The sequence below is a fragment of the Panthera tigris genome, chromosome D2 (genome assembly GCF_018350195.1).
Source record: "Panthera tigris isolate Pti1 chromosome D2, P.tigris_Pti1_mat1.1, whole genome shotgun sequence".
Taxonomy (NCBI): domain Eukaryota; kingdom Metazoa; phylum Chordata; class Mammalia; order Carnivora; family Felidae; genus Panthera; species Panthera tigris.
The window spans coordinates 62,040,526-62,066,238 of NC_056670.1; the positions used below are offsets into that span (position 1 = coordinate 62,040,526).

The window sequence follows — 25,713 nt, forward strand, 5'->3', positions numbered from 1 at the left end:
CTCCTTTCCCTCCTCGTCCTCCTCTCCCTTTCATTATTTTTCTTTCTGAAAAAGTTGTTTCTACTTGATTCCGGTGTTCACCCCAACACTGGGCTAATTACCGGTCAGCTTGAGGAGACAGCACTCTCTGATTGAGAGCACTGCTCAGCAGGATAAAATGGAGGAGATAAAATGAAGAAGCAGTTTCCCAAAGATGTGGGTACAGACCAGATCAGAGAGAGAGTGAGAGAGAGTGGCTTGGATCAGGGTGATACCAGCTGTTGCTTGCTATCATGGGGTGGGGCCCTGTGGTCCTACGGCCTTAGATGCTCTCTGATCCACACCATCAGCCCCATACCTGGAACAAAAGCAGGGACTTTTCTTAGCCTGAACTGCAGTGACGGATGTGGGTATCAGAGGCAGGGACCTATTGGATCACATAGTCAACTGCAATCCAAGCTTTTTTGCTGGACAAAGTGACTAAACTTTACTTTGAATTTCCACCTGAAATTGTAGAAAAAGCTACTCATACTGATAGAAAGTAATAATTGCTTAGAGGATGAAGATTTGAAGGTTTTCTCTTAGAGATTACCAAAATTTAATCTATGAAGAGTTTTCCATCGTGTGTTGCCATATTTGGAATAAGGCTTTGTAGTAGATGAGTTAATAGGTCATTTGCTTGTGACACCCTGGTTTTGTTCTCCTGTGTCATGTTTATATTTACTGAGCCCCACCTCCCTGGAGAACAGTCTGAGCTTGGAGAACGTACATGTAATGTTTAGCCTGTCCCTGTGAGGGGCTCTTAAAAAGCTCACAGCAAATGCTGTTTTGTGCATCCTTTTCACATCACTGGTTTGGAGGAGGGAGATAAGGGGTAGGAGATGGATATGATTTTCTCCATTTGGTTAGGAAAGTAAAACATAGGGAGGGTTAAGAAATTTGCAAGGGAATATTAGTGGCAAAGCCTAAAGATAGAACATGGCACTCCTCATTTGAAATCCGTTTTCCTAACAATCGGGTGCTGTCTTTTCTGATTTCAATATGCTGTTTCCTTTCAAAAGAGTAGCACCTTGAGCGTTCAGTTTCACGGGAGAGTCCTTTCAGATCCATTGGTGAGCCCAAAAGATAATAGCCAAGAAATCATTTAATGAGATCTGGACCATTTTATAAGGCATGCTGAGTTTCCATTTATTTGTAGCGCTGCATTCAATATGCACTTCTCTGATTTTTCTTTTAAAATAAAGTAAAAAAAAGTTTGTTTTCTGTAGTTTTTCTAATGATTGCTAATCGTAAATGCACTGGTAATGAAGGGAGTGGATATCTAGTTCAAAAGTTCAGGCAAGAGTAGATATTATTGACAACAGGCTTCTAAGCAGGTATCAAATGCTGAAGTAATTGGTTTGTGATATATATATATATATATATATATATATATATATATATATTTTTTTTTTTTTTTTTTTTTTTTTTTTTTTGTATTGGGTGGAAAATGATCTTTCCCACCTCATTGAACATCAGTAGTACTTTGTTTCATTTCTGCTGCTGCTGCCCTTGTTGTTGTTAAGTGAGCTAAGTGAATCTAATATGCCAGGAGTTGGCAAACTCTTTTTGTAAAGGGACATAGGGTGCTTTTGTGGGCCATAGAGTGAATTACTCGATTCTGCTGTTATAGTGTAAAGTTGCCATGTGCAAATATGTACATGGATGGGTGAACCTATGCTCTAATAAAGCTTTATTTACAAGAACAGATGGGAGGCCAGATTTGGCCCATGGACAGTAGTTTGTAGACCATTGGTGTGCACAGTCTGCTGGAGTCTACATGGGTTCCTCTACCTGAGCACACCTGAAGCACAACTGTGTTTTCACAGTGTTCCTGCAGTCTCCATCCTTCTCGCTTCCTGTTTCCTGCACAAGTGTGTTATAGGATTCAATTTCAAGTGGTGTTTCCAAAAGCCCCTTTTCTAGTGGCTGTGTTTCCATCTTAAGGGCACTGGACCTTGGACTGGACTCAGGGGCCTGATCTTAGCTCTGCAGAAGCAAAGAAAAATCTTTCTGCTTAATGCTGGAGTTCGGATACATCCTCTAGCAAAATGACACTCAACAAATGTTGGTGAGTCCTAGGCTGAGTGACCCTGAGGAAACTACCTAACCTTAATGAGTTTATTGTCAACCGTAAGAATATCCACCTTTCTCTCCTCATGGGGCTGATGTAAGGATTACCCATTCATCCCATTTTTCTTTATTAAGCACCTACTTTCTGCCGTTGCTTTGGCTAGGCACTGGGGATGTACTGGTGAACAAAACACTTACCAAGGTTACCTTCAAGGGTTCAAATTAATATTAAAGGAGATAAAACTTCAAATTGATTGATTATACAAAGATTTAAATTTTCCTGATCCTTTTAAACCAAAATTATGCCAAAGACCAAGGGAGATATTTGGTTCCTTATTTAGAAGGTGAACTGTAATGAAAGCCAGTGGGAGGGTGGTTTAGGTAGAATGATAAGGATTGGGGGTGAGGGCAGGGAGAAAATGAAAACAAAATGTGTTAGAGTGGCCTGATGAAGCTGCTTCCTACCAGAGTTCCCTTCTGAAAGAAATCAAAGAGATTTTTCAACTCCATCTGGGCTCTAAACCTAAGGAGATTACCACTAAAGTCAGCTAGTGGAGGGTAAAAATAAGAGTGTAGGAGGATTCATTTTGAAACGTTGTCAGCAACCAGCTGGAAAAAAATAGCAGTTACTGTGATTACTAGGAAATTTCTTGGAAGGTGTAGAGGTGTTTATCAGGTAATCTAATCTGTCACCCATTTCAGTGGCATTCGGGTGGTTGGATAAGCATTTCAGTTTAGAAGGAAATAGCACCAAACAAGAGAGAAAAGAACATGGTTATTTTCAACTCTGGGTCATCTTGGGCAGCATGGATTTCTTGTCAATCAGATCTGATAGCCTGTTCCAGTTCACTATTGTGAGATTTTCTGAGAAATAACTTTGGGCCCTGCATGGGGTTGGAAAATGGGGGTGGGGTAGGGGTGGGGGTAGGTACCAAAGCACAGGCAGACCCTGGTTTTAGCCTTCTGAGAATCTGCTTTCTGGAGAGTGTGTGTGAAGAGGCTATGGAAAGCGTGATGGGCCACCTTCCACCTCAAGCAGCAAGGAAGTATGTCTCATGAGGGCTGATCTCAGCATGGTACCTGGCAAACTACGGGTGTGCAAATCATTGTGGAAAGAATGCCACTGTATGTTTGGTGTTCAGTCACAGCAACTCATTTGGAGACTCACAGATGCACCTTGTGCCTTTATAGTCGTGGCTCTGTGTGCTTGGAATACCCTTCACCCCAACTTTGCCATGCTAGCTCTTTCTTCTTCTTCAAGACTCTGTGCACATTTCTTCTCCCTGAAGGTTTCTTTTCTCTTTCCCTTTCCCGCCTCCTCCACCACAAGCTTGGTTCAGATATTCTTACTTACCCCCTCTGCCTCTATCTTCCCATTCCACGTGCCTCTGTTACAGCCTGTGACTCACAGGATTGTGGTTGTTAGTATCTTACAGTGGAGACCAGTTGCTGGTACTTGAAAAATGTGTGTGAAATTTGCAGAGTCGTTAAAAAAGTACACACAGAGCCTGAACATATTATTTTAATGTAACACCGAGAGATGTATGTTTATTTACCCATTTTTTATTTTTTTAAATGTTTGTTTATTTTTGAGAGAGAGAGAGAGAGAGAGTGCAAGTGGGGGAGGGGCAGAGAGAGGGGGACACAGGATCCAAAGCAGGCTCTACACTGACAGCAGAGAGCCCGAAGCAGGGTTTGAACTCATGAACTGTGAGATCATGACCTGAGCAGAAGTCAGACGCTTAACTGAGCCACACAGGTGCCCCTGTTTACCCATTTAAAAAAAAATTTTAATGTTTATTTATTTTTGAGAGAGATAGAGACCGAGTGCAAGTGAGGGAGGGGCAGAGAGAGAGGGAGACACAGAATCCGAAGCGGGCTCCAGGCTCTGAGCTGTCAGCACAGAGCCTAAGGTGGTGCTCAAACCCATGAACTGTGAGATCATGACCTGAGCCGAAGTCGGATGCTCAACGGACTGAGCCACCCACGCGTAGTCTATATTTAAAATACAGACAGGCTCTAGGTCTTTTCTTTGCATGTTGGTCTACTGATTAGCCTTCTAGGTCTTGGGGCTTGTTTAAATCACACCTGTAACACATCATCTCTACTTTCCAGTTCCTGATTTTTTTTTTTTTCATGGAGTAAGTAGACATTGGGAAAACAATTAAAAGATTCTGGGTCTTCCCTACACCCAGTATTTTATACTTTTCCTGTTCACAGCTAACTTAACCACATGTTTTAATGACTCACCTTTATCAGCTCTTTGCAAAACATTCAAGTAAGCTTTTATAGAAACATGGATTTTTTTGGTCTTCATCTTCTGTTGATTTACACACTGTTTAATTTAATTATCATAACAAGTATGACAGCTATACATAGTTTGGAGAATAAATGTAATTAGCTGTCATGAACGCATAATGCAGCTGGGGGGAGAAGTAATGCTTGGGTGTACGAGACTGGGGTAACATGTGACTCAGTTGGTAGGACTTGAGTGAGGTGGGCATCAGAAGCAAGGAGAGAATCAGTTAATCCAGCAGGTCGGTTAAGCAAAGTTCTGTTTAGGGAGCATGTTCTTGGTTGAGCTAGTATGGTACCTGTTCAAGCAGGTGTTCAATAATTTGTTATATGGATACATGAACGATCCAGTAAGTGAAGGAGAGAATTTTTGGGGATACCACTTTTATAGGCCACTGGTATTTGAACTCATAATTGGCCATCTCTATCTTATAAGGAGTGCTGAACCCATATCAAAAGGTTAGAACTTTTCCCACTGTCTTTGAAATGAAGAGGTGAAGGGAAATTTCTCTCCAACAAACAAGGCACAGATTTTGGGGGGAGGCTGCAGCTGGCTCCCCAAACCCCTGCCCCAGCTTTTAACACAACTGCTGTCTTGCTGATGAATTAAGTGTCTCCCATGGTCCCTGGATACTGTGTTTGCCATTACTTCTTATTTCAGCCCCTTCTACTTTGGCTCTGAAACCTGTGAAATGTTCAGGGACTGGAGTTTCTAGAGGTATATACCACCAAAGGAAACTATTTGTATTAAAATTCTCTGTGTTGTAAACCCTTTTAATGAATCTGGTTTCACTGCAGCGTATGGAACATCAGCTGGGGTGGGAGGCTGCATACACATCAGGGCCCCATTTCTGATATAGTCCCACTTCCCTGTGGATGTTTTACCTTACCTGTAAGGAGACACTGGCAAGAAGCTTATGTATATGTGTGATACACCACACACACACACACACACACACACACACACACACACACACAATTATTTTCCCCCTAAACATGAAACATGGAGGATTGCTATAGATATAGGGTCACCTCTTGAAAACCAAGGATCATGGAGAGACACAGACTGAAGCTTTTAGTGTGTGTGTGTGTGTGTGTGTGTGTGTGTGTGTAGTGGTTAAATTAATAGAAGCAAAATCTGTCTGAGTCATAGCATAGATCGGACACTCTGTGGCTTATCCACAAAACGGAGTGGAATGAGTTAGATCCAAGAAGCAGAAAAATGTGGGGATGTGGTGGCTAAGGGTGTATCTCCTAGTTTCAGAGAGTTCTGGGTTCAAGCTCTAGCTCTCTGCTTGTTCGCTATGTGGCTAGGTCATTTAGCTTATAGGTTTGCTTTTTAGTCTATCGAAAAGAGAATGATCGCTCTTCACAGAACTGGTGGGATGATTGGATTTTTATATGGAAAGTAATTCACACAATGCCTGCTCCACAGTAAAACACTTAAAAATGTGATATTCTTATAAACATTAGTTGTATCTGGAGACAGGACAATTTTGTCCTGCTATCAGGGCACTTTTTTGGGCTACTTGGGATCAGGAGACCTTTAATGAACTAGAACCTCTCTGATGAACACTGTGTAGTACAAAGTATAATCTAGACATTTTGAAGGTGGAAGGTCAAATAAGTAGATTTCAAGATTGCATGATACAGATTTTCAATATAATAGGAGAGCTAATAATATCCATAGAGAAGGACAGAATTGCATTCAAAGAAAATATATAAATGAGTATCACTGATGAGCTGCCATCCCTTGACCAAGGTCAAGATACCTTGGTCAGTTTGTTTCCTCTGCTTTAATCTCTGATATTCTTAACTCAGGCAGGGGCTGAGAGCTGGCAAGAATGTATCTGCTTCATGTCTATTTCAGAAACCAGAATAGAATGCCTGTTGCTTCCCCTCCCCCTCCCCCAGTCCGATGCAAGCCTGTTCTTTATCCCTTATATCAGGAAAGATTCACCTATGACCGTCTTGAGACCTAATGTCAGATACACTCGGGATGCAGTTCTTTTATTGCTGAGAAGATTGGGACTTTACACGTGAGAGAGGTTGAGATGAATGAGTTTCCATTGTATTTATAGAAACTCAGTGCAATATCTCCCAAGGTATAAATAGAACAATGGAGTGTTGACAAAGGAGTTGGTTTTCTGTAACTGTGGAAAACCTGCAATTATTCCTGGAACTATACTCATTGTTTATCTGCATCTGAATTTTAATAAACAGGGCTCTTGCTGCTTATTCATGAATTTTCAAATGGAAATATATCTCCCATTATTATCCCCTTCTTGTGAGTCAGGCCCCATCTTGCAAATTTGCAGCTGAGTAAATATACGGAACATTAGCAGCAATTAGATAATTGGTGCCCTGGATAAACCCACCCGCAGCTGTGAATGAATATGGACTGTACCAGTGTCACCTGGTGCGGCTTCCTGATGGCACTGCATGCCACCACAGCCTTGCAATTAAGTATAGACGTTTACCAGCCCGTGTCCCGGCCCTCCTTCCTCCTGAGAGACCCAAGGTAGCAAAATAAGGGAGGTTCCTCATTGTCCATGTGAATCACTGTACAATGAAAGAGTAGATGCTAGAGACTTAGTTAAAAAAAAAAAGGAGAGTAGGTTCATTTATCTTTGCTTGACTGTTTGGTAAATTGCTGGTGGTAACTTGTTTGCTGCATGCAGACAACAAAAATTCATGCTTGCGTTCTGGGTTGGGGAGAAAGGAAGTTGGGTTATAACTCCTGTCTTTCTGTAAACCTCCCCAAACTTGAAGCTTTGAGCTGGTCATTTTTTCCCGCCCCATCATTGTTTGGGACTCTGACATTGATTTGGGTTTCCTTTCAGCAGGTCATATTTTCCTGTCTCTTCCCTTGAGATTCTATTCCTCCTAGGCTGAACCGGATGCCTTTTCTAGCGCATTCTTTACTCCTGCCCCTCGGGCAATCACATAGCCCTTTTGAGGTAGCTAATCTTTTTAAAATTTTTAACGTATTTTTAATTGCTAGCGACTCCAGGGACACAGTAACGTTACAAAAGGGAGAGTGGCAAGACGGCTTCACCATCGCGTCTTATCACTCTGATGAGGCTCATTCCAGCCCAGTGGAGCTCACCCCCTCGCCCTCCTCTGTCCCGCCTTGTCTCGTCTGCCGCCTCACTTTTGCTTTTGGTTTGAGAGCAATGCTGTCTAGACCTCCAGTCTCTCATTCTTGTTCTGCAGGCTAGCACCTCCCACCCCCATGCTTTCCCAAGTCACTGCTTTCCTTGTGTATGCATACACCTTCTGCGTGTTTAGAAGGAGGCGGCTGCTGTGGGATTTGGAGATAGCAGGGTAGTGGGGAGATTTGGGCTGGGTGTCTGGGCCTATGAATGAGTCACGTGGAATTCATTCATCTCCTGGGGATCATTCCAGGCCATCTCACTCTGTCCCAGCTTAGAACAGGAATGCCATATGGGTCTTGAACAGAACGGCTGGGAGGAAAGCCCTGGGAGAAGCAGCAGTCCTGGCGAGACTTCTTGCCAGCCCTGCTCTGCGTTTTCATGTGTACCGTCCTCCTTTATAAACTTGGGGCACATTCTCTGTCTTCTGTGCTTATTTTTGCCACGGTTTTCTTCACATGGCCAATATTTGACATCATTAATATAATGACGAAAGCTATTTCCCGTGTGGAGCGCCTACCCTGCTTTACGTATGATTATATGTTATTTCCACAATCCGTGAGATTAATTTTATTAACCCTATTTTATAGATGAGCAACTGAGAGTTCAGAGAGGTTAGTAAACATCTCAAGGTCACACAGCTAGGAAGTGGCAGGGAGGAATCGAAACCCAGGCTCATCTAATTTCAAAGCCCCTATTCTCAAACACTGTGTTGATGGCAGGACTCAAGTCCTTTGGGGCTACAGTTAATGTGTGAATTCTCTGCTTGACAGAGAGATGTGAACTGTATAGTCTGCATTTTAGTTCCTTAAATCATTTGTGCATTTGGGAGAAGACATTAAAAACACAGACTCAGGCAGCAGTGCTTGGTGATGGTGTGTGAGTGTGTGTGTGTGTGTGTGTGTGTGTGTGTGTGTGTGTATGTGTGTGTCTTATACCTTGGCTGAATTTTCCCTTCCAGCTAGAAACTAGTTTTCCCAATACTCTCCTCTGGGTTCTCACTGCTGCCAACACATCAGATGCATCAACCACCTGAAACTGGGCTGCAGGGGTAGAATTTATTTGCAGACGTTTTAATTTCCCTGGTGATAAGCAAATTAATTTTGTTGCAACTCTTTAACATTCTAATTGAATGAAGGAATGTTTCTGAGTGTGTTTTCCAGATAAAAGGCCGTCAAAGTCTTACCATCCACCAGAAAGAACAGGGTTGGGACCTTGGTTTACAGTTTCCCTTTGCCCGACAGCCCAGCCCAGCCCAGCCCATCCTCCGGGCTTGAGAAAAGCCTTTTGGCAGAAGGGTGTCAGCTCTGTAATCCAGCCACATGGCTGGCGGTCACCTCTGCTGGGGGAAGACCTTTACTTCGTTCATTTAATCAGGTATTTCTTGAGTGCTTGTTAATGTATGTAACAGACACTGTTCTAGGCTCAGTGGTGAACAGAACAGACAAGTATCTCTGCCTTTTTTGGGGGGGGAGGAAGCAGATGATAAACTAATGAACAAGCGTCCCAAATCATCCTATGAAGAAAAGCAAAACAGGACAACGGATACATAATGTTGAGGGAGCTGTTCCAAAGGACACCCCTCAGGAGACCAGGGAATGAAGTGAGGAAGGGCATTGCAGCCAGGGGGAACAGCAAATCTGAGAGTTTATGTTTGTCGCTAGACCAAATTACCACGCCCCTACCCTATTGAGAGCAGCGATTTGACCTGAATTGGATCTTGTGTAGCACCTCTTTCTTGTGGCTCCTAGAGGCCTCTTCCAGGGCAGCTCCTTTGGAGATTGCCTGTAACACCTGTGTCTCTCATTTGTTGGGAAGTCTGTTGAAGAAGTAAATAGCATCACCACAAAAAGGCTGTATATGTATGTGAAGCATAAGGCTGTGGTGACGGTAACACGGGTTCACACTTTCTGCCTCTCTTGGCTAAGAAACACCATGGGGAGATGGAACCTGACAATGATGGGAAATTAGGTGGAATGATCACCAGGATCATTCACTGCACATGTTTGTCATTTTCTATTATGTGCAAGAGCCTGTGGGATGGGGTGGGACTGCTTTGGTTTTCATGTTCCTTCAGCAATAATTTTCTATTATTATTATTATTATTAATTTTTTAAACAAAGACTAGCTGTCATTATTGGGCACTTACAATATGGTAGATGCTTTTCTAAATACTTCATAAGGATTAACTAATTGTCACAATAAGCCTAAGATATAGGTTCTTTTTATTGTCCACATTTTATGATTGAGAAAACAGAAGCACAGAGAAGTTGGTAATTTTCCTGGGGTTTCCCAGTGCCTAAGTATCTTGTCCAGGTTTCAAACCTGGCTAGTCTGGGTGGACATATCTAGCTAACTGTGGGCCAGACGCTGTGGTAAGGGCTGTAAGCTAAGTGCTCCTATCATCCTCATATGAGAAAACAGGCCCAGAGAGATCACACATCTTACTCAAGGTTACATAGTTGTGTCGTCGTGTAGAGGCCAGAATCTAACATGGGTCTTTCTGACCCCAAGGCTGTGCTGTTAATGCCTCGGCCCAGCTGCCCCTCCCATGGCCACACTCACTTTCTGGGGAGCAGAAAGGATCAAGGCTGGTGCCAGCCTGGTGTAGTTTGCCAGCACCAAGCTGTGCCCCCTCTTCAGCCTGGCATTTCCTCAGGAGTTAGGATCCTGGAGAGAACCAGCATCTGGAGATGATGGTGGAGTTGCACTGGAAGGAGTTTGGGAAGCATCACCGGCTGCTGAGTTCAGGGACTCTCTTTTCAGCCTGGGCCTCTAGGTTTGGCTCTGGGACATCTCGAGGATAGTTCAGAGATGGGGGTGTTTGAGCTGAGGGGGGACCCTGCGAGTTCTGTGGGCAGCAGGTGCCAAGGGAAGCAGGAGGTTGCCAGCCACACTGGCTTACCCCACTTTCCCATGCTGCCTATGATGCTCCTGTGGTGCAGCTCAAGTAGCCCAGCTGCCATTGGTAGGTTTTCATCCTTCCTGAGATGCATCTCCAGCTCCTGGAGGTTCCTCCAACCTTCCTTCTTTTGTGATTCTTCCCACAGTAGCAACAATGAAACAAGAGTAACAGATTTCAGTAGTACTTCCCACTTACCAAAGAGGAAGAAGCCCGGCTTCAGAGAGGTTCTCGTCTTGCCAGAAGCCACATAGCCAGTAATTGTGCCCGAATCCAATCCTAGTTGCTTGACTCTTCCCCACTCTGCCACGCCGCCTCTCCAGATCATTTCCTAATTAGTCTATTTAACGGCTCTCTGTCAAGCTGGCTTCAGTTGCCCTTGCAAAGACAAGCCTGAATGAAATCAAATGATTTTACCGCTGAATGAAAACATTTGCACGATGCTGTTTTCTAGGCCATCCTCACATATGGTTCTCTTGGCTCAGGAAGCCAGTGCAGGTTTGGGGAGGGCTGCGGTGGCTGAGGAGGGACAGGACACCCTCCTTGTCACAGGTGAGCCAGTTAGTGATTGTGAGCCTGGCAGATATCTCCCTGCACGGTGGGTGGGTCCAGGGGGAGGAAGGAGACTGAGAAGCTTCCGTGGTGTTTGTGGTGCCCCCCTCTGTCTGAGAAGGTGCCCATAGCTGAAGGATGGCTTGCTGCCTTATTCGTCCCGACCCTGCGACCCTCTTTCCTGTGGTCTTGGCCCCTGAATAATCTAAAAGATCACAAAGGCCTGAACTGGTTTATTCACGCAACAAAAATATGCACACGCCAATGTGTGGTGGTGATGTGGCAGTTAATAAAACAGCAAAGTCCCTGCCTCCCGGAGCTTACTTTCTAGTGGGGGAGAGTCAAGAAAATAGATTACACAACACGTTAGCAAGTGCTAAGTGCTGTGGAGAGCAGAGTGTAGGACGTGCTGTGGGTGGAACAGCTGTGTCCCCTCGTCTCGGCTCAGCCCCCTCCCCACACAACGTGGTCATCATCATCCCAATTGCAGGTGGGGTGATGGGGACAAGGAAGGAACCCCAGCCCCCCTCAGCCTTCCCCAAATCTCAGGAAAAACTATCCACATTCACTGTGGGTCCTTTTCCATGGGATTGCGTCCTATTTTTTCCGTAGCTCCTGGCTTCCTGTTAGCAGTAGGTTTGTTGGGTAGATATTCTTCTGGACATTCCCCACTATGTCCAGTTTGCTGTTTTTATCATAAATGGGTGTTGGGTTTTCTGCACTGATGGATACTATCGTGTGGTTTGACTTTTTAAGTCTATTAATGTGATGATGACTTAGGTCCATTGATTTTCAAATGTTGAACCAGCCTTGCATACCGGCGACAATCCCATTTGGTCTTGTTGTATAATTCTTTTTATATATTGTTGATTTGCTAATATTTGTTGAGGATTTTTACATCTATGTTCATGAGAGATATTTGTCTGTGGTTTTCTTGAAAATTTTTTTTTCTGGTTTTGGTATTAGGATAAATTTTGGTCCCATAGAATGAGTTAGCAAATGTGCTCTCTGCTTCTGCCTTCTGGTGTTATTTCTGCCCTAAATGATGGTAGGACTCAGGGATGAAACCATATGGACCTGGTGATTTCTCTCTCTCTCTCTTTTTGAAGATTATTGATTCTGTTTCTTTAATAGATACAGAGCTCTTTAGGGTATCTCTTTCTCCTGGTGTCAGTTTTGGTATTTTGTGCCTTTCAAGGAACTGGTCCGTATTATCTAAAGTGTTAAATTTATGGATATTTATTTATTATCTTTTTAATATCAATGGGGTCATTAGTGATAATTACTCTTTCATTTCTAATATTGGTGTTTGTGTCTTTTCTTTTTTTCTTGGCTCTCCTCACTGGAAGTTTGTCAATTTATTGATCTTTTCAAAGAACCAGCATTAATTTTAGTTCATTTTTCTCTGTTGTTTTCCTGGCTTCAAGTTCATTGACTTCTGCTTTTATGTTTCTTATTTCTTTGTTTCTGGCTTGAATTTCTCTTCTTCCTCTAGTTTCCTATGGTGGAAGCTTAGGTTATTGATCTTAGATCTTTATTATTTTTTGATAATATGCATTTAATATGCTGTAAATGTTACATACTTTTGAGCACTGCTTTTGCTGCATCTGATGACTTTTGATAAGTTGCCTTTTAATTTTGATGGCGTTCAAAATATTAAAAAAATTCCCTCGAAACTTCATTTTTATCCAGTGTTATTTAACATAGAAAGGTGTTGTTTAATTTCCAAATACTGGGGTATTTCACAGCTCATCTTTTTGTTTTTGATTTCTAGTCTAATTCCATTGTCGTCTGAGAATATACTTTGTAGGATTTCTGTTCTTTTAAACTTGATAAGATGTGTTTGTTCAGAATGTGATCCCTCTTGGTCAAATTCCTTGCCACCTTGGGAAGGATGGGCATTCTGCTGTTAGATGGAGTGTGATGTCTGTTTTAGACATAAGCCAAAACTCCAGGGTTCTTCACCTTTTCCTCCCAGCCCAGAAGATGGTGCCTTTCCAGAAGGGAAGCTTTTCGAATAGCTGAGAGTTATACTAGGGTAACCTTAGTCAGGCAAGCGGCCAGGTCATAGGCAGCATGAGGAGGGCCAGAGGCGATACGATGGGAGAGCAAGGGATCATAGGCTAAGTTAAATAGGGGTCAGGACAGGAGAGACCAGTATAATGAAGCTCGTCCTGTGTTCTTACACCTATGCTTGGTACTTTACACACATTATTTGGTGCAATCTACACCAGTGCTCTTGAAAGTGGGGTATATCCAGGGAGTGGACGAGGTTGATTCCATTGAGTGTTTGGAAGAAAATAGTAGATCCTCTATTTTTATTTTTGAACCTCTTCCTTTTACTATTTCTGCTTTGGGGTGTATTTTTAAATGTATGTCACACACTAGTGCAGGGCTATGAAGTAGATGAAGACTGGCTCTCACCACTGCCACGGCTGAAACCCTGGTCTGAGTGATCATGATCTCTGGTTAGGATTATTTCAGTAGCCTCAGATCCAGTGTTCTAATTTCTGCCCTTCCCACTGTGTGTTCACACCAGGTGACACTCTTACACATAAGTCAGTGTCCCCCTACCTCACCCAGCATCCCCAGCTCTGTCTCATTTCAAGCCAACTCCAAAGCCCTTACCGTGGACCTTGTCCCCTGTTGCTCATCTCACTCACAGCCACCCAGGTACAAGGTTCTTGCTGCCCCTGCCTTTTGCTGTGCTGTGCCCTTTGGCTGGGTGCTCTTCCCCAAGCCTGCTTGACCTGCTTTCTCGGTTTCAAGTCCTTTAAATTTGCACTCACTGCATTTCTTAGTCCTCCTCTCTGCTTTATTTTCCCTTCCCCAAATTTATAAGTGTCAGGTGTATAATTTATTTGTTCATTTGTTTACTGATAATCTTCCTCCAGCTAGAATTTAAAATGTACAAGGTCAAGGTTTTGGTCCATTTTGGTAATGCTCTGTCTTCTAGTTTCAACACATACATAGAAGGTTCTCAGTAAATACCTGTTGAATACATGAAACAGTATTTCAGGGGGTGTTAAATTTTGTTGACTGTTGGGGTACAGAGTGAAAACATATATCCTCAGAGAAGGGAGGCTGAGGCCACTAGAAAGAAGCAGAGCTGAGTTTCGAATCCAGGGTTTTCTGATGCCAGAGCCCACACTTCCCCAAGTTGCTTTTCAGGAAGAGAGGACAGGGGCATAAAGAGAGAGAGACAGACAGAGACAGATACGGAGAGAGAAAGAGGGGGAGAGAGAGAGAGAGAGAGAGAGAGAGAGAGAGAGAGAGTAATGGAGGAAGGGAAAGAGGAAAGGAGAGAGGGAGAGAGAGAATGAGAACTGAACATAAATAACAGAAATGATCAGAACCAAAGAGAACAAGTATTAGCCACATCCAGGCAGTTTTTTAGGATAAGAAATCATCTTCATTCCTCCAGGAATATTTTTGGAGTGGGAATGTGGTTCTTTTATCTTACCTGAGTCCTCTGAAGTTGAGTCTCAGATCAGTGGGGCCAGATACCCTGGTTCTCCCTCTGCCCACAAGGATGGACCATTGTCATCTTTATTTATTTATTTTTAAAAGTATTTATTTTTATTTTGAGAGAGAGAGAGAGAGAGAGAGAGAGAGACAGAGACAGAGAGAGAGAGAACGAACATGAGCTGGCAAGGGGCAGAGAGAGAGAGAGAGAGAGAGAGAGAGAGAGAGAATCCCAAGTAGGCTCTGTGCTGTCAGTGCAGAGCCTGATGTGGGGCTCTGTCTCATGCACCATGAGATCATGACGTGAGCCAAAACCAAGAGTCAGATGGTTAACCAACTGAGCCACCCAGGCACCCCTCATTGTCATCGTCATTTGCAGGGTTGTTCTTAGGTGAGGAGGGTGCCAGCTGACACTGGAGTTCTGTCTGACTGAGGAAGGGAGAAAAGGCGCTTGACTTCTCTGCCATTGGAAGAGGAACCGCCATCCTGATCCCCTTCCCCACCAAAAAAGAAGTACGTTCTAGCATCAAAAGTGGCAGCACACAGTAAAACTAAAGGAAATAGAGGTCTGTTTCCATCTCTTCTGCTGTTCTTACCCAGAGCCTCATTTCTTCCCTTCCGGTCTGTCACCAACACTGCTTTGTTGCCTGCTGTCTATGATCTGGTTCTTTCCTCTGAGTTTTTGTGGCTGAGTTCCGGTGTCTTTCTTTATCTTCTTCCCTTTTGGTTGCTGCCTCTGCTTATGAGCATCTTCTCTTTGATGATCACATATAAAACCCAGGGACAGTGACAATTAGGAAGCCCCTGAGGGCACCACCTACATATCATGCTTGTGAGATGGTCACATCATAAACTGGAAGCAATTTCAGCAGGGAAAAAGAAGGCCAGCTGGGCAGCCTGATAAAATGTAAGGCACACAGAGCCTTGGGACAGTGAATTTTGTTACCATAGAAGAAAAGTTTGGGAGGTGCCTGTGAAGTACAATTAGAGCCTCCCAGATCTGATTGTGCCCTGACCTTCGCCCAGTGACTTCGACTCTGGGAAAGAAATCTGGAGGCCAGCAAGGCAGGGACACTTCAGCAATGGACCCCAGTTCTGAGGAATTGGGTTTGTTGAGTGTGGCAGGTTCATCAAAGACCATAACACAGAAAATTCTGATTGATCCTGAGAAGTGAGTCAGCATGACGGACAAACTAGGCCAACGGGGCTGGGAGTGCTCCAGGAAAGTGGGACAAATGTCAGGAATATGCCAGTATGAAAACATCTTTTTTTACATGCTATTAAGAATATTGGGGAAAAAAAGACATTCTGGTTTTATTCCATAAAAACAAAGAAGAAAACTTTCTAGAATAGTGGTGCCCCATAGAAATATAATGTGAGCCACATATGTAACTTAAAAATTTTATATATTCCTTCTTCTTCTTCTTTTATTTCATTAAAGCAGGTTCCATGCCCAGTGTGGGATCTCGAACTCAGGACCCGAGATCAAGGGTTGCATGCTCTATCAACTGAGCCAGCCAGGCACCCCATATAATTTAAAATTTTCTAATAGGTTGAAAAAGTAAAAATGAGGTGAAATTGATTTTAGTAATAGGTTTCATTTTTACCCAATACCTCCAAAAATTAGAATTGCAACAGGTAATCAATATAAAATATTAATGCTGTTTTGTTATTTTTTTCCACATGAAGTATTTGAAATCAGGGGTGTACAAGACGCCTACAGCCCATGTCCGTTCTGACCAGCTCAATGGTTACACGCGGCTGATGGCTACTGTGTTAGACCACACAGATCTAGAAAATCCTTTTTCTTTCTCTAAAATCTCCGTTCTTTGATTTCTTCATCATTGCAAACATTCCCTGGTTTTGCTTGCGCTTCGTACGGGAGTGTCTAGTGTAGATGTGCTCGCCAGTGGGTTGGGTTGGTTCAGGTCTTTAGGTTTTGTTCGTGTAACTGAACGTCAGGGTGGAATGTGAGATGATTGAGCCCTGTCCCTTCACCTCTGTACTTCCTGTCAGGCCCTAAGGGAACAGGGATGCTGTGGAGAATGGATGGTGGACGTAGCACAGAGAGAGACGTGATTATGTGTCACTGTCTGATCTTTGGCGACTCACGTCACCTCTCCATTTCTCTGTCTCCTTCCCCATAAAGTGGGGAGGGTGGAGTCATTCATGCCTGGCTCCAGGATTGTGCTGAGGATCAGGGAACACCAGAGTAGAGGACCCTTGAGGAGGTAAAAACATCACCTGCATGTAAGACGGGGTGTTTTTTTTATTTTTTATTTATTTTTTTATTTTAAGGTGATCGAGATTAGCTAGGTCCTCTCGCTGTCTTTGCATGAAGGTAACCTTATCGGCAGCAAGAAACCATGGGAATTATACTCGGGTTGATATTGGAGCAGTTTGTTTGTATGTGTTGGGGTGAGGGAAATAAATGGAATCGGAATTGAGGATTGGGGAAGCCCCAGCTGAAAAGAGCTTGCTCTCTTTCTTGTCTGTAAGACCATGTCAGGAAGCTAACCAGCCAGCTGAGCTTTTTCTGCTCAGGGAGGTCTCTAAAGTAAACAAGGTGGGCAACTTTAAGCCAGCAGAGGCAAATTTACCTTAGCGTTCAGTGGCTCTGGATTCCAGGGACCCCCTGCATTGGTTTACCATGCTGTACTTAAGGACACCTCGCTCTCAGGAGACGCTGCAAACATCGGGTTGTGTCCTCTCCCAAGCACTGGAGCCTGGCATTTCTTCATCACCGTGGAGGCACTTGCTTGCAAAGGGTGTTTTACTTTGTTAGTGTGTTTTTGCTTGGCATTCCCACTGGGCATATTCATTTGAGCTCTTGCTTTTAGGTGGATTAAGTGGCTGCTGAGGTGGTGGTTGGAGCCCAACGCCAGGGTGCAAACCTGTGGGGCCTGTTCCCCCCCATCTGTTTTGCATGTTTGCATGTAAATGGCATTAGTGCCCTCCTGCCACACCACTTCCCCAGAGGGAGTCTCTTGGGTACTGTTCTGGGATCTCCCCTTCATTCCTGGTCTCCTCCTCTGGTTTGCTAGGTAGACTGCCTCCAGGTTATTCTTTCAGAGTTGCTTCTCCTCTAAAATCTTCGATAGCTCTCTGTTGCCACTGGGTTAAATCCATCCCCTGTGGCTAGACTTCAGAGTCATCCGTGGTTTGGTTCCTTGTTACCTTTTCTCAAGCTGGACTGCCTTCCTTCCAGGGGACAAGGTTTGCCTGGCCCTGTCTTAATGCCTTTACTTTTTCTCAGCCAGAGAGCACTTCCCAAAGAGGGTAGCCAGTAGTCGTGGTTTACTAGAGACTGGGGATTCCTGAGGTGCAGGACTTTCAGGGCTCAAGCTGGTGAAGTCTTGGGTGAACCAGGACAAATGGGTCACCCTCTTCCCACATCCTGTCCACCTATTGAAATTCTACCCAGTTCCAGGGTGCTGATCATCCGTTCCTTGCTGGGCCTCTGAGCTTGGGCGCTCGTTACCTGTCCATTTATACAGCACTGTTTCTGTTGTCTTTGGTCATAGGTGTTTGTGTTCTCTTACTGTCTCCCTGTATAAGTGTAAGTAATTCGAGGACAAGATCATTCATATCTCATTCTCTCCACCCTTTGGAGCACGTGGCACAGGGTCTTTCACGTGATAGGTGTTTAGATTTTATCTTGATGCGTGAATGAATGGAGAATGAATTCTATCCTTGCAGTGAGAAACTGTAGTATACCCACATTGATTTTTATTCTTATCAATTACAAAATAATACATATTCATTGTGTTTTCACAGAAACTGGATAAAATAGAAAAGCACGCATATCGCTTGAAAATCTACTACCCAGAAACGACTACTATTAATATCTTTTTTGTCTATCTCTAATATTTTCCCTTCTTCCTTTTCATCTCTTTATCTAATCATCATCTATCTGTCTATATATCTTTTTAAAAATGCTTGGGTCTTGTGGCGACTGGGTGGCTCAAGTCATTGGGGGCGTCTGGAGCTTGATTTTGGCTCAGGTCATGATCTTGCGGTTCAAGAATTTGAGCCCTGTGTTGGCTCTGCGCTGACAGTGCAGAGCCTGCTTGGGATTCTCTCTCTCTCCCTCTCTCTCTGCCTGTACCCTGCTCTCTCTCTTAACAAAAATAAAAGTTTTTGGGTCGTATCATACGGATTATTTTGTAACCTGTTGTTTCCTTCAACAATGTATCATGAATGTTTGTCTTATGTAACTAAATATTCTGTGATAATTCTTAAAGGATACATATATATATCCTCACATGTCATACATATGTTTATCATTGTAGATCATCTATTTATTTTATCAATCTATCTATTTACCTGCCATTCCATTTGTGGCTGTGCCAGTTTTCTTTTCTTTTTTTTAAATATATATTTTTTAATGTTTTATTTATTTTTGACAGAGAGAGAGAGAGAGAGAGAGAGAGAGAGAGAGAGAGAGAGAGAGAGACAGGGCATGAATGGGGGAGGGGCAGAGGGAGAAGGAGACACGGAATCTGAAGCAGGCTCCAGGCTCTGAGCTGTCAGCACAGAGCCCGACGCGGGGCTCGAACTCACAGACCGTTTTTTTTTTTTTTCCTTCCTTTTTAACCAACTCCCCACTCCTGGACATTAGGATTGTTTCAGAAATTCTGCTCTTGTGGCTTTTTTTTTTTTTTTTTTTCTCACCATTCCTGATTATTTCCTTAAGGGTAAATTCTTAGAGGTAGAATTTCTAGGTCAGAGCCTTCTGAGTGATTTTTAAAATTTAGTTGGGGTGCGCCGTATAGTTTGCAGGTTACCCCCGATAGAAGAAATGAGCTCTAGAGGTTAAGCCTTGCGTAGATCTCAACTCTGACAGTGACCTTGCCCTTCAGTGCTGTTTGAAGACCTGAGCCCTGGAGGTTTGAGGAAACTTAATTCTACTGCAGGGCTGAAAAAACCCGGGGCAAGGCTGAGAATGAGGTGTGTTCATGGTGGGTCGGGATTCCGGGAGTCTGGGTGTGGCTGAGGCAGTAATAGGAAGATGGTGGAAGCCAGGAAAGAGTTTGGGAACAAGGTTAGGGCAGTGCAATGTGGGCAGATTAGGTCAAATCAGGTCAGAGACCCTTGAATCTGGGGATTCGTACACTAGATGTAGTACACTAAACCAGGGGACCTTCTTTCTGCAGTGAATCCTGCTTCAGGCGGGAAGCCTTTTACTCCTGTCCTACTGAAAATCAAGGACTAATTTCTGTGATGGGGCTCTCCTGGGGCCTGCAGGCTCAAAGAACATTTCAGTGTAAGCCTTAGAAAGTGCTATCTGGCTGATCTTTCCTAGCCCCAGCTTGTCTGAGCTTAGCAAGTGACAGTGGAAGTCCAGGCTCACTGGGAGATTAGTCCTGCAGGTCACAAGCCTGAGGTGATCAGCACTAATAAGTGTGGATGACCAGCTCTGGTGTTCCAATTAGAAGAGAGCTCCATCTGCCTTAAATGGGCTCAAGTCTCTTGATCTCGACAATTACATCCCAGGTTAGATGTCAAACTTTGGTGTAATATAATATTGCTGGCAATATTTGAGGACAACTTTGCAGAGTCAGAATGTTCTGGAAGGTTGGAGACAGGCACTAATTATTCCTGTTTTCAAACTGGTCTGTAGGAGCTAGTTTACAGATGTGTGAGCTGGTTTAAGATCCTGGGCAAGATTCTAAAATAAGAGTATTCGAAAGATGGTTTGTGTAACCTTGGTAAAGCAAATAGTAATCGCTAGGAATCATCGTGTGCTAAGCAAGGAGCAAGTATTGTGTAGCTAACCTCAAACCCTTCTTTGTAGTAGGCATGGTGTATCCTAATTTTTGCAAGGTGTTGGAAAAGCCTCGCAGGATAACCTTGGGCTCAAGGTGGAGGGCTTTGGGCTGGATCAGTTATTCATGGAATATACTCAAGAGTGCTTTTTAACGAAGCATTCTTAAGACACAGACAGGTTTTAGAGCTACAAGGTTCTACTCTTGATCTTGCATTGTTAACATTTCCTTTAATCAATGACAGAGAAAAGAAATATGTAGGTGACATGAAGATGGGAGAGAAAATGGATATGTCGGATGAAAAGATTCAGATCCAAAATGATTAGTTCAGGCTTGAAAAAACGAACTTAATTTATCAAAATGATGGTTAATAGGGTCATATGTTAGGTTTTATCCTTGCATTAAAAAAGTAAAACAACTGCTCAAGTACAGGATGGAGAGGCTGGGTGGACTAATATATCAGAAGATATGGAATGTCAAGTTCGGTGTGTGTCAGCTTACTTGAGTCGAAGTGCAGGGCCCGTGGGGAGGCTGGAGAAAGTCCTTCTCCCTCGTCACCGCTTCTGTTACACCTGGAACCAGGTGACTTGTTCTAGGCACAGCACGTTGAGAGGACACAACAAAAGGCAGACGGTGCACTAGAGGGAAAAAACATGGTGTCCTCCAAATCTGCCAGTGACAGGCAGTGTGTACCTTGAGGATGTGCTGAATGTCTCTGAGCCTCAGTTTCCTTGTCAGTCAAATGGAACAATAGTTACCTTACTAAGTCTTGTGTAGATGATATAATTTGTGAACATCCCTTAGAACAGGCCCTTGTCCAGACTCGGTGCTCAGCAAATCTTGGATTTATTTCTGTCGTCCCTGCTAACAGAGTGAACACAATTCTAAGAAGAGTTGAAAGTCATGTCAAGTGAAGGTACGCAGTCTGGAGAAGAGTCGACTTGGAGGCCTGCGAGATGGATGTGTACTTTCCGCCAGGCGTTGTTTGAGTGCTTTGCTTGGAGTATTTCATTTGCCTTTCTGGGTAGGCCTGTGAAGTAGACACTGTTTTGTTGTCGTTTTACAGATCAGGAAAGTGAAGATCAGGCAAGATGTGTTTAGACCAAGGCTCCGCGGCTAGTCATGGACCGAGCTGGGGCAGGATCCACCCTCGTCTTTTGCCTCCCTGTCGAAATTACTGTGCCACATCTCTTGCATTCTGGAATGCTGAAAATTGGCAGGGTATTAAGTGAAAGGATTTTAGGGTAAATGGAGAGATCCATCTAGATTGGGCACCAAGAAAGTCTGAGTTGAAGAGCAGCCACATTCCTGTCCTACACCTTTCCACCATGTTTTCCTCAGTTGGGTCTTTTGGGCATTTTGCTGGGTGATTGCCAGCAATCCCGGAGTGAAAGAAGTGCGGAGTCCGCGTTGCCTGTGGATGACTCAGGGCTGTGGTTGGGAGGGCAGAGACTTGGTGGGGTTTGTGAATGAATGAATTTCTAAGACCGGAAACTGCCTGTTTATCTGATCTCTCCCCCAGCCCCCACTCCTGCTGAGCTGACTGCCCAGTAGGGAGGCCTTGTGTGTGGGGGTGCACTTTGAGAGACCCCATCACCCTCCATACATTCACATCTGCGACAGAGAGCTACTTCTCTGGGTTGGAGCATAACAAATGATCCGTGGGAATATCATGGTGACCTTTTCAAAGGGTTTTCCTGGGTCCCAGCCAGAGGCAGAGATGCAAATTGATGTGTCTTCTTAGTCTGCATCTTCATTTATTGAGTCATGTTCCTTCTGTAACAAAGAGTTGGTCTTGGGGGCTAATTGTAAATCATCTCCCTCCCAGGCGTCCTTGCTCAGGATTCCTCCAGAAAGGGCTGCCTAATTCCTGACTCTTCCTCCACTCTGATTCTGAGAGCCTCAGTTTTCTAGTCACCTTGACTCCAGACCCCAGGCTCTAAACTTGGCTCCCACTGTGATGTGTCCCTTGTGCCCTGTGTGTTTTTCCAACTCTTACCCTGCATTCTGCCCCCTCCATGACTTGACCCAAGTTATTAAGGCCTCACAGATGAACTAGACTGAGGAACTGAAGGGCAGGGACAAGGATCCCTGTGCCTAGAAAGTTCCTGGCCCTCTGAAGATGCTCAGTAGGCCTGTTAAAAGAATGAGCGAGAACAAAGGAAGGGAGGAACACCAGCGAGCCCCATTTAGCCCTTCAGTGGTCTCTGCTTGTTTTGATGCAGGTGGTTAAATGACATTTCCTTCAAGCTATGGTCTCAAAAGTCAGAGGTTTGCGTTCAAATCTCAGCCTTTCCGCTGACTTGGGCACGTTCGTTGAATTCTCTAAACCTCACTGTCTTCAACACGGCAAGATACAGGGTTGTTGGGAAGTTGAAATGAGATTATGGATGCAATATTCTTATTAGCCACAACAAGTGCTCAAGAAACCCTAGCTGGCTGTAGCTGTGTCAGGAGGGCAGGACACCAACTTTTATTACTCCGGTTGACTTGGTGTTCATCTGGCTCTCAATAAATCTATCTTGAGTGCTTATTGGGTAAGGACCCCAGCATTTACAAAGCAAGCAAGAAAGGACTCAGCAGAGGAGTCTGACACGTTTATAATAAAACACAGTATTGTTTTACTTGAACAGAATTGTGCTAGCTTGGAGGCTTAATAGCAGACATTATGGGAACAAAGAGAGAAATAGAGGGTCATGAGGTCAGTGCCATTGTTACATCAGTGTTCTCTGTTGTCTCCGGACAGGATGTTCCTAAACCGTGGCGCTTGTATTTGAGAGGTGACTCACTCCAGCACGACACTGCTTTTAGAGATTATGATAGATACTGCCGAGAGAGGAACACTGAGAACCAGGCTCTGCTGCAGGAAGTTAAAAATGCCAAGTGCCTTTGCTGTTCTGTCCCCCAAAGGGGGTGGCTGGGGGTGTCAGTATGGAATTATTAGAAGGATGAACTCCAGTCTCAGTCCCCTTAGCTCGGAGCAGCCTCTGCTTCTGCATACGTGCGGCTGCCACTGCTCTTAAGAAGGCTTTGTCTTGGGCTCACATGCATATTGTGGAGCAGAGATGTGTCACCCCTCCCTGAAAAGAAATAGCCACGCTAACAAGCAGGATTGGTGAGGAGGGCGGCGGGGTCGCAGCAGTGCTTTGTCATCTAGAGGGGCTATTTTGCTGGGGAGGTTTGTGTGGGTGTTCTGGGGGCAGCAGGGAGTACCCAGAATGGAGGTGAGTGTAGGGATGGGGGTGATGAGACTGCGTGCAGGTGGAGGCGGCAGGGGAGAAGGAGCCCCTCCTCCAGGCCTCATTCCTGGCCCCCGCATCTGAAAGTTGAGGGGCTGAGCAGCAGACAGTGGAGGAGGGAGTCTGAGAGCCAGAGTGGGGGCAAGTCAGGCTGCAATCAGCTTGCAGTAAACAGGCTGATTAATCAGGGATGGATTCAATTTCCCTACAAGAACTATTGCGGATTGTCATGGTGTCTCCAAAAGAATAATAACAACCCTTGAACTCGGAAAGTGCTTTATACTTCTGAAAACGCTCTGGAGTTCATGAGCTTCTCTGATGCTCCCGGCGGTCCTGAGAGGTGGGGAAGGGAGGGTGGGCTTTGCTCTCCCCTGGGCAGAGATGCGGACGGGCCTCAGGACCTGTACACGGACACCAGGTAGACCCAAAAGAGCTGGACCTGATGCCTACCCTAAGTTCTATAACTTGTTCATGCGTTCATTCATTCATTCATTTATTCACCAACTCTTTGGGCACAGTTTTTGTATCACACATTGGGCTTGGCTGAAAAAAAAATAAGGAGATCCAGAGACATGCCTGCAAATAATCCCAGTAGCTTGTGTGATTCAGTAGAGCAGCTCTTTGGTGTTTCCCCTTCAGTTTCTCTTGGCAAGCACCAGGTTGGATGCTTTGCTGTAAAGTCCAAAGGTTTCACTTTTAAAAAAAATTTTCTCAATCCCCGCTTGGTGGCGGAGGAGGGGAGGGCGGAGGAAGATAGGACAGATCCCATGTTGAGCAGGCTTGTGAACGGAACCTCATTGCCACGGAGTTGGTCTTCATTAAGCATCTCCTGGAAACCAAACAACTGAGGAGGTGCTATTCCCCAGCAGTGTCTTCGGATACCTGTGTGTCCCAAAAGAGATCATAAGCTTCTTAAGGGTCCTGGTGTGCTCTTTACCTTCCCAACCCGCCCTCACACCCTCACTACAATAGTAGGCACTCAGCATATAATAACTGGATTGAGTTAGTGGAGATACTACTATTTCTAAGTTGTTCCTCTCTCTGCATGCCCACGTGCCTGCGTGCATGTGTGTTGTGAGCATGTCAGGTTGCTTTAATCTGAAGTGTGACAAAAATGGTCTACTTCTGTGGTTTGTTTTTAGGGATGCAAGAAAAATCTCTTGCCTAGAAATAAGTCCCAGTTCCTAGTCTAGGGTACACTAGTAATTTTTATCATGAGATGTACTTCTTTATTATAAGGATGAATATTTATAGTCCTGTACACTTTAGTATGAATGAGTCACTGGTCGTTTCTTTCAGCTGTAGGAGAAATTATAATAGTGGGAGGTGGCCTGGAGCTTCTGGAGATGAAGAGGAGACCAACAAGGGCAAAGGGCAGAGGAGGTAGCCAGAGCCTAGGCACCAAACACAAACCGCTGCTCTTATCATCTAGCTGAGAGCTCACATTGGCCCTGTCTTCCCACGGAGGTGGAAAGAGCTTCGGGAGCAGAGTTTGCATTTGTCCCTAAGAAGCATTTACTAAGCAGTCAGATCACAGACGCTGCTGTGCCTGTGCACAGGACCTCAGGAAAGGTGGATTGCAGCATAATGGATCACACAGGCATGATGGCCTTAGCAACTGTCAGTGAGAATGAATCAAGAGGGGTCCACATGTGGGCAGAGAGGCTTACCTCTGATATCCTCCTTCATAGCCTGTGCTGGTGATGCTCAGGACCGCGTAACAGGAGAGACTTTTCTGCAGGCTTTTGAGGGAGCTGGGTTTGACCCCACCTCGGGCACATCGGACCTTTGTGACCTTGACTGAATGATTTAACCCCTCTGGTCGCCAGGGATAAAACCAACACTGACCTTGTGTTGGGTGTATTGAATGACATGACATGTGTGCAGGACTGGTTACTAACTTAGTTTCAATAGAGCTGGCAAGTTAGGTTTCTTTTCCTTCCAAGAAAAAACTCTTTTCTATAGTTAATAAAAGAATGTACACTTTAAGGTGTTCAGCTTAGAAATTCTTTCCCTGGAAGGGGTGGAGTACACATTCAAGAGTTGGTGAAGAACATCAAGAAAGAGAAGGGCTCCGGGAGGGGGCTTCCCACCTACCGGTCCCCTTTCAAGTGGTTCTCCTGCCTGGTGAATGTCTGCAGGCAGGGGGCCGGGCTGCCCCTCCTCCAGAGCTCTGCCACTGCATTGTTCTTGGCACTTATGCCAGCCGTTCAGGGCTCTCAAAAAATTGGCTTAGGAAATAGTTT

At 44.5% G+C, this 25,713-nt stretch overlaps 1 protein-coding gene across 6 annotated transcripts in view; it reads left to right on the plus strand.

Annotated features, from left to right (window-relative positions):
* SORCS3 (sortilin related VPS10 domain containing receptor 3) overlaps positions 1-25,713 on the plus strand; it is a 589,476-nt gene that overhangs the window by 51,095 nt on the left and 512,668 nt on the right. For 5 of the 6 annotated variants that reach the window (XM_042960447.1, XM_042960446.1, XM_042960444.1 and 2 more), the window contains one exon: positions 1,966-2,089. The exons of the other annotated variant lie outside the window; for it this stretch is intronic. In XM_042960447.1, coding sequence (XP_042816381.1) covers positions 2,084-2,089 — 6 coding nt within the window. In that variant the 5' untranslated portion in view covers positions 1,966-2,083. The remainder of the gene's footprint in view (positions 1-1,965; positions 2,090-25,713) is intronic. 6 annotated transcript variants of the gene reach the window in all.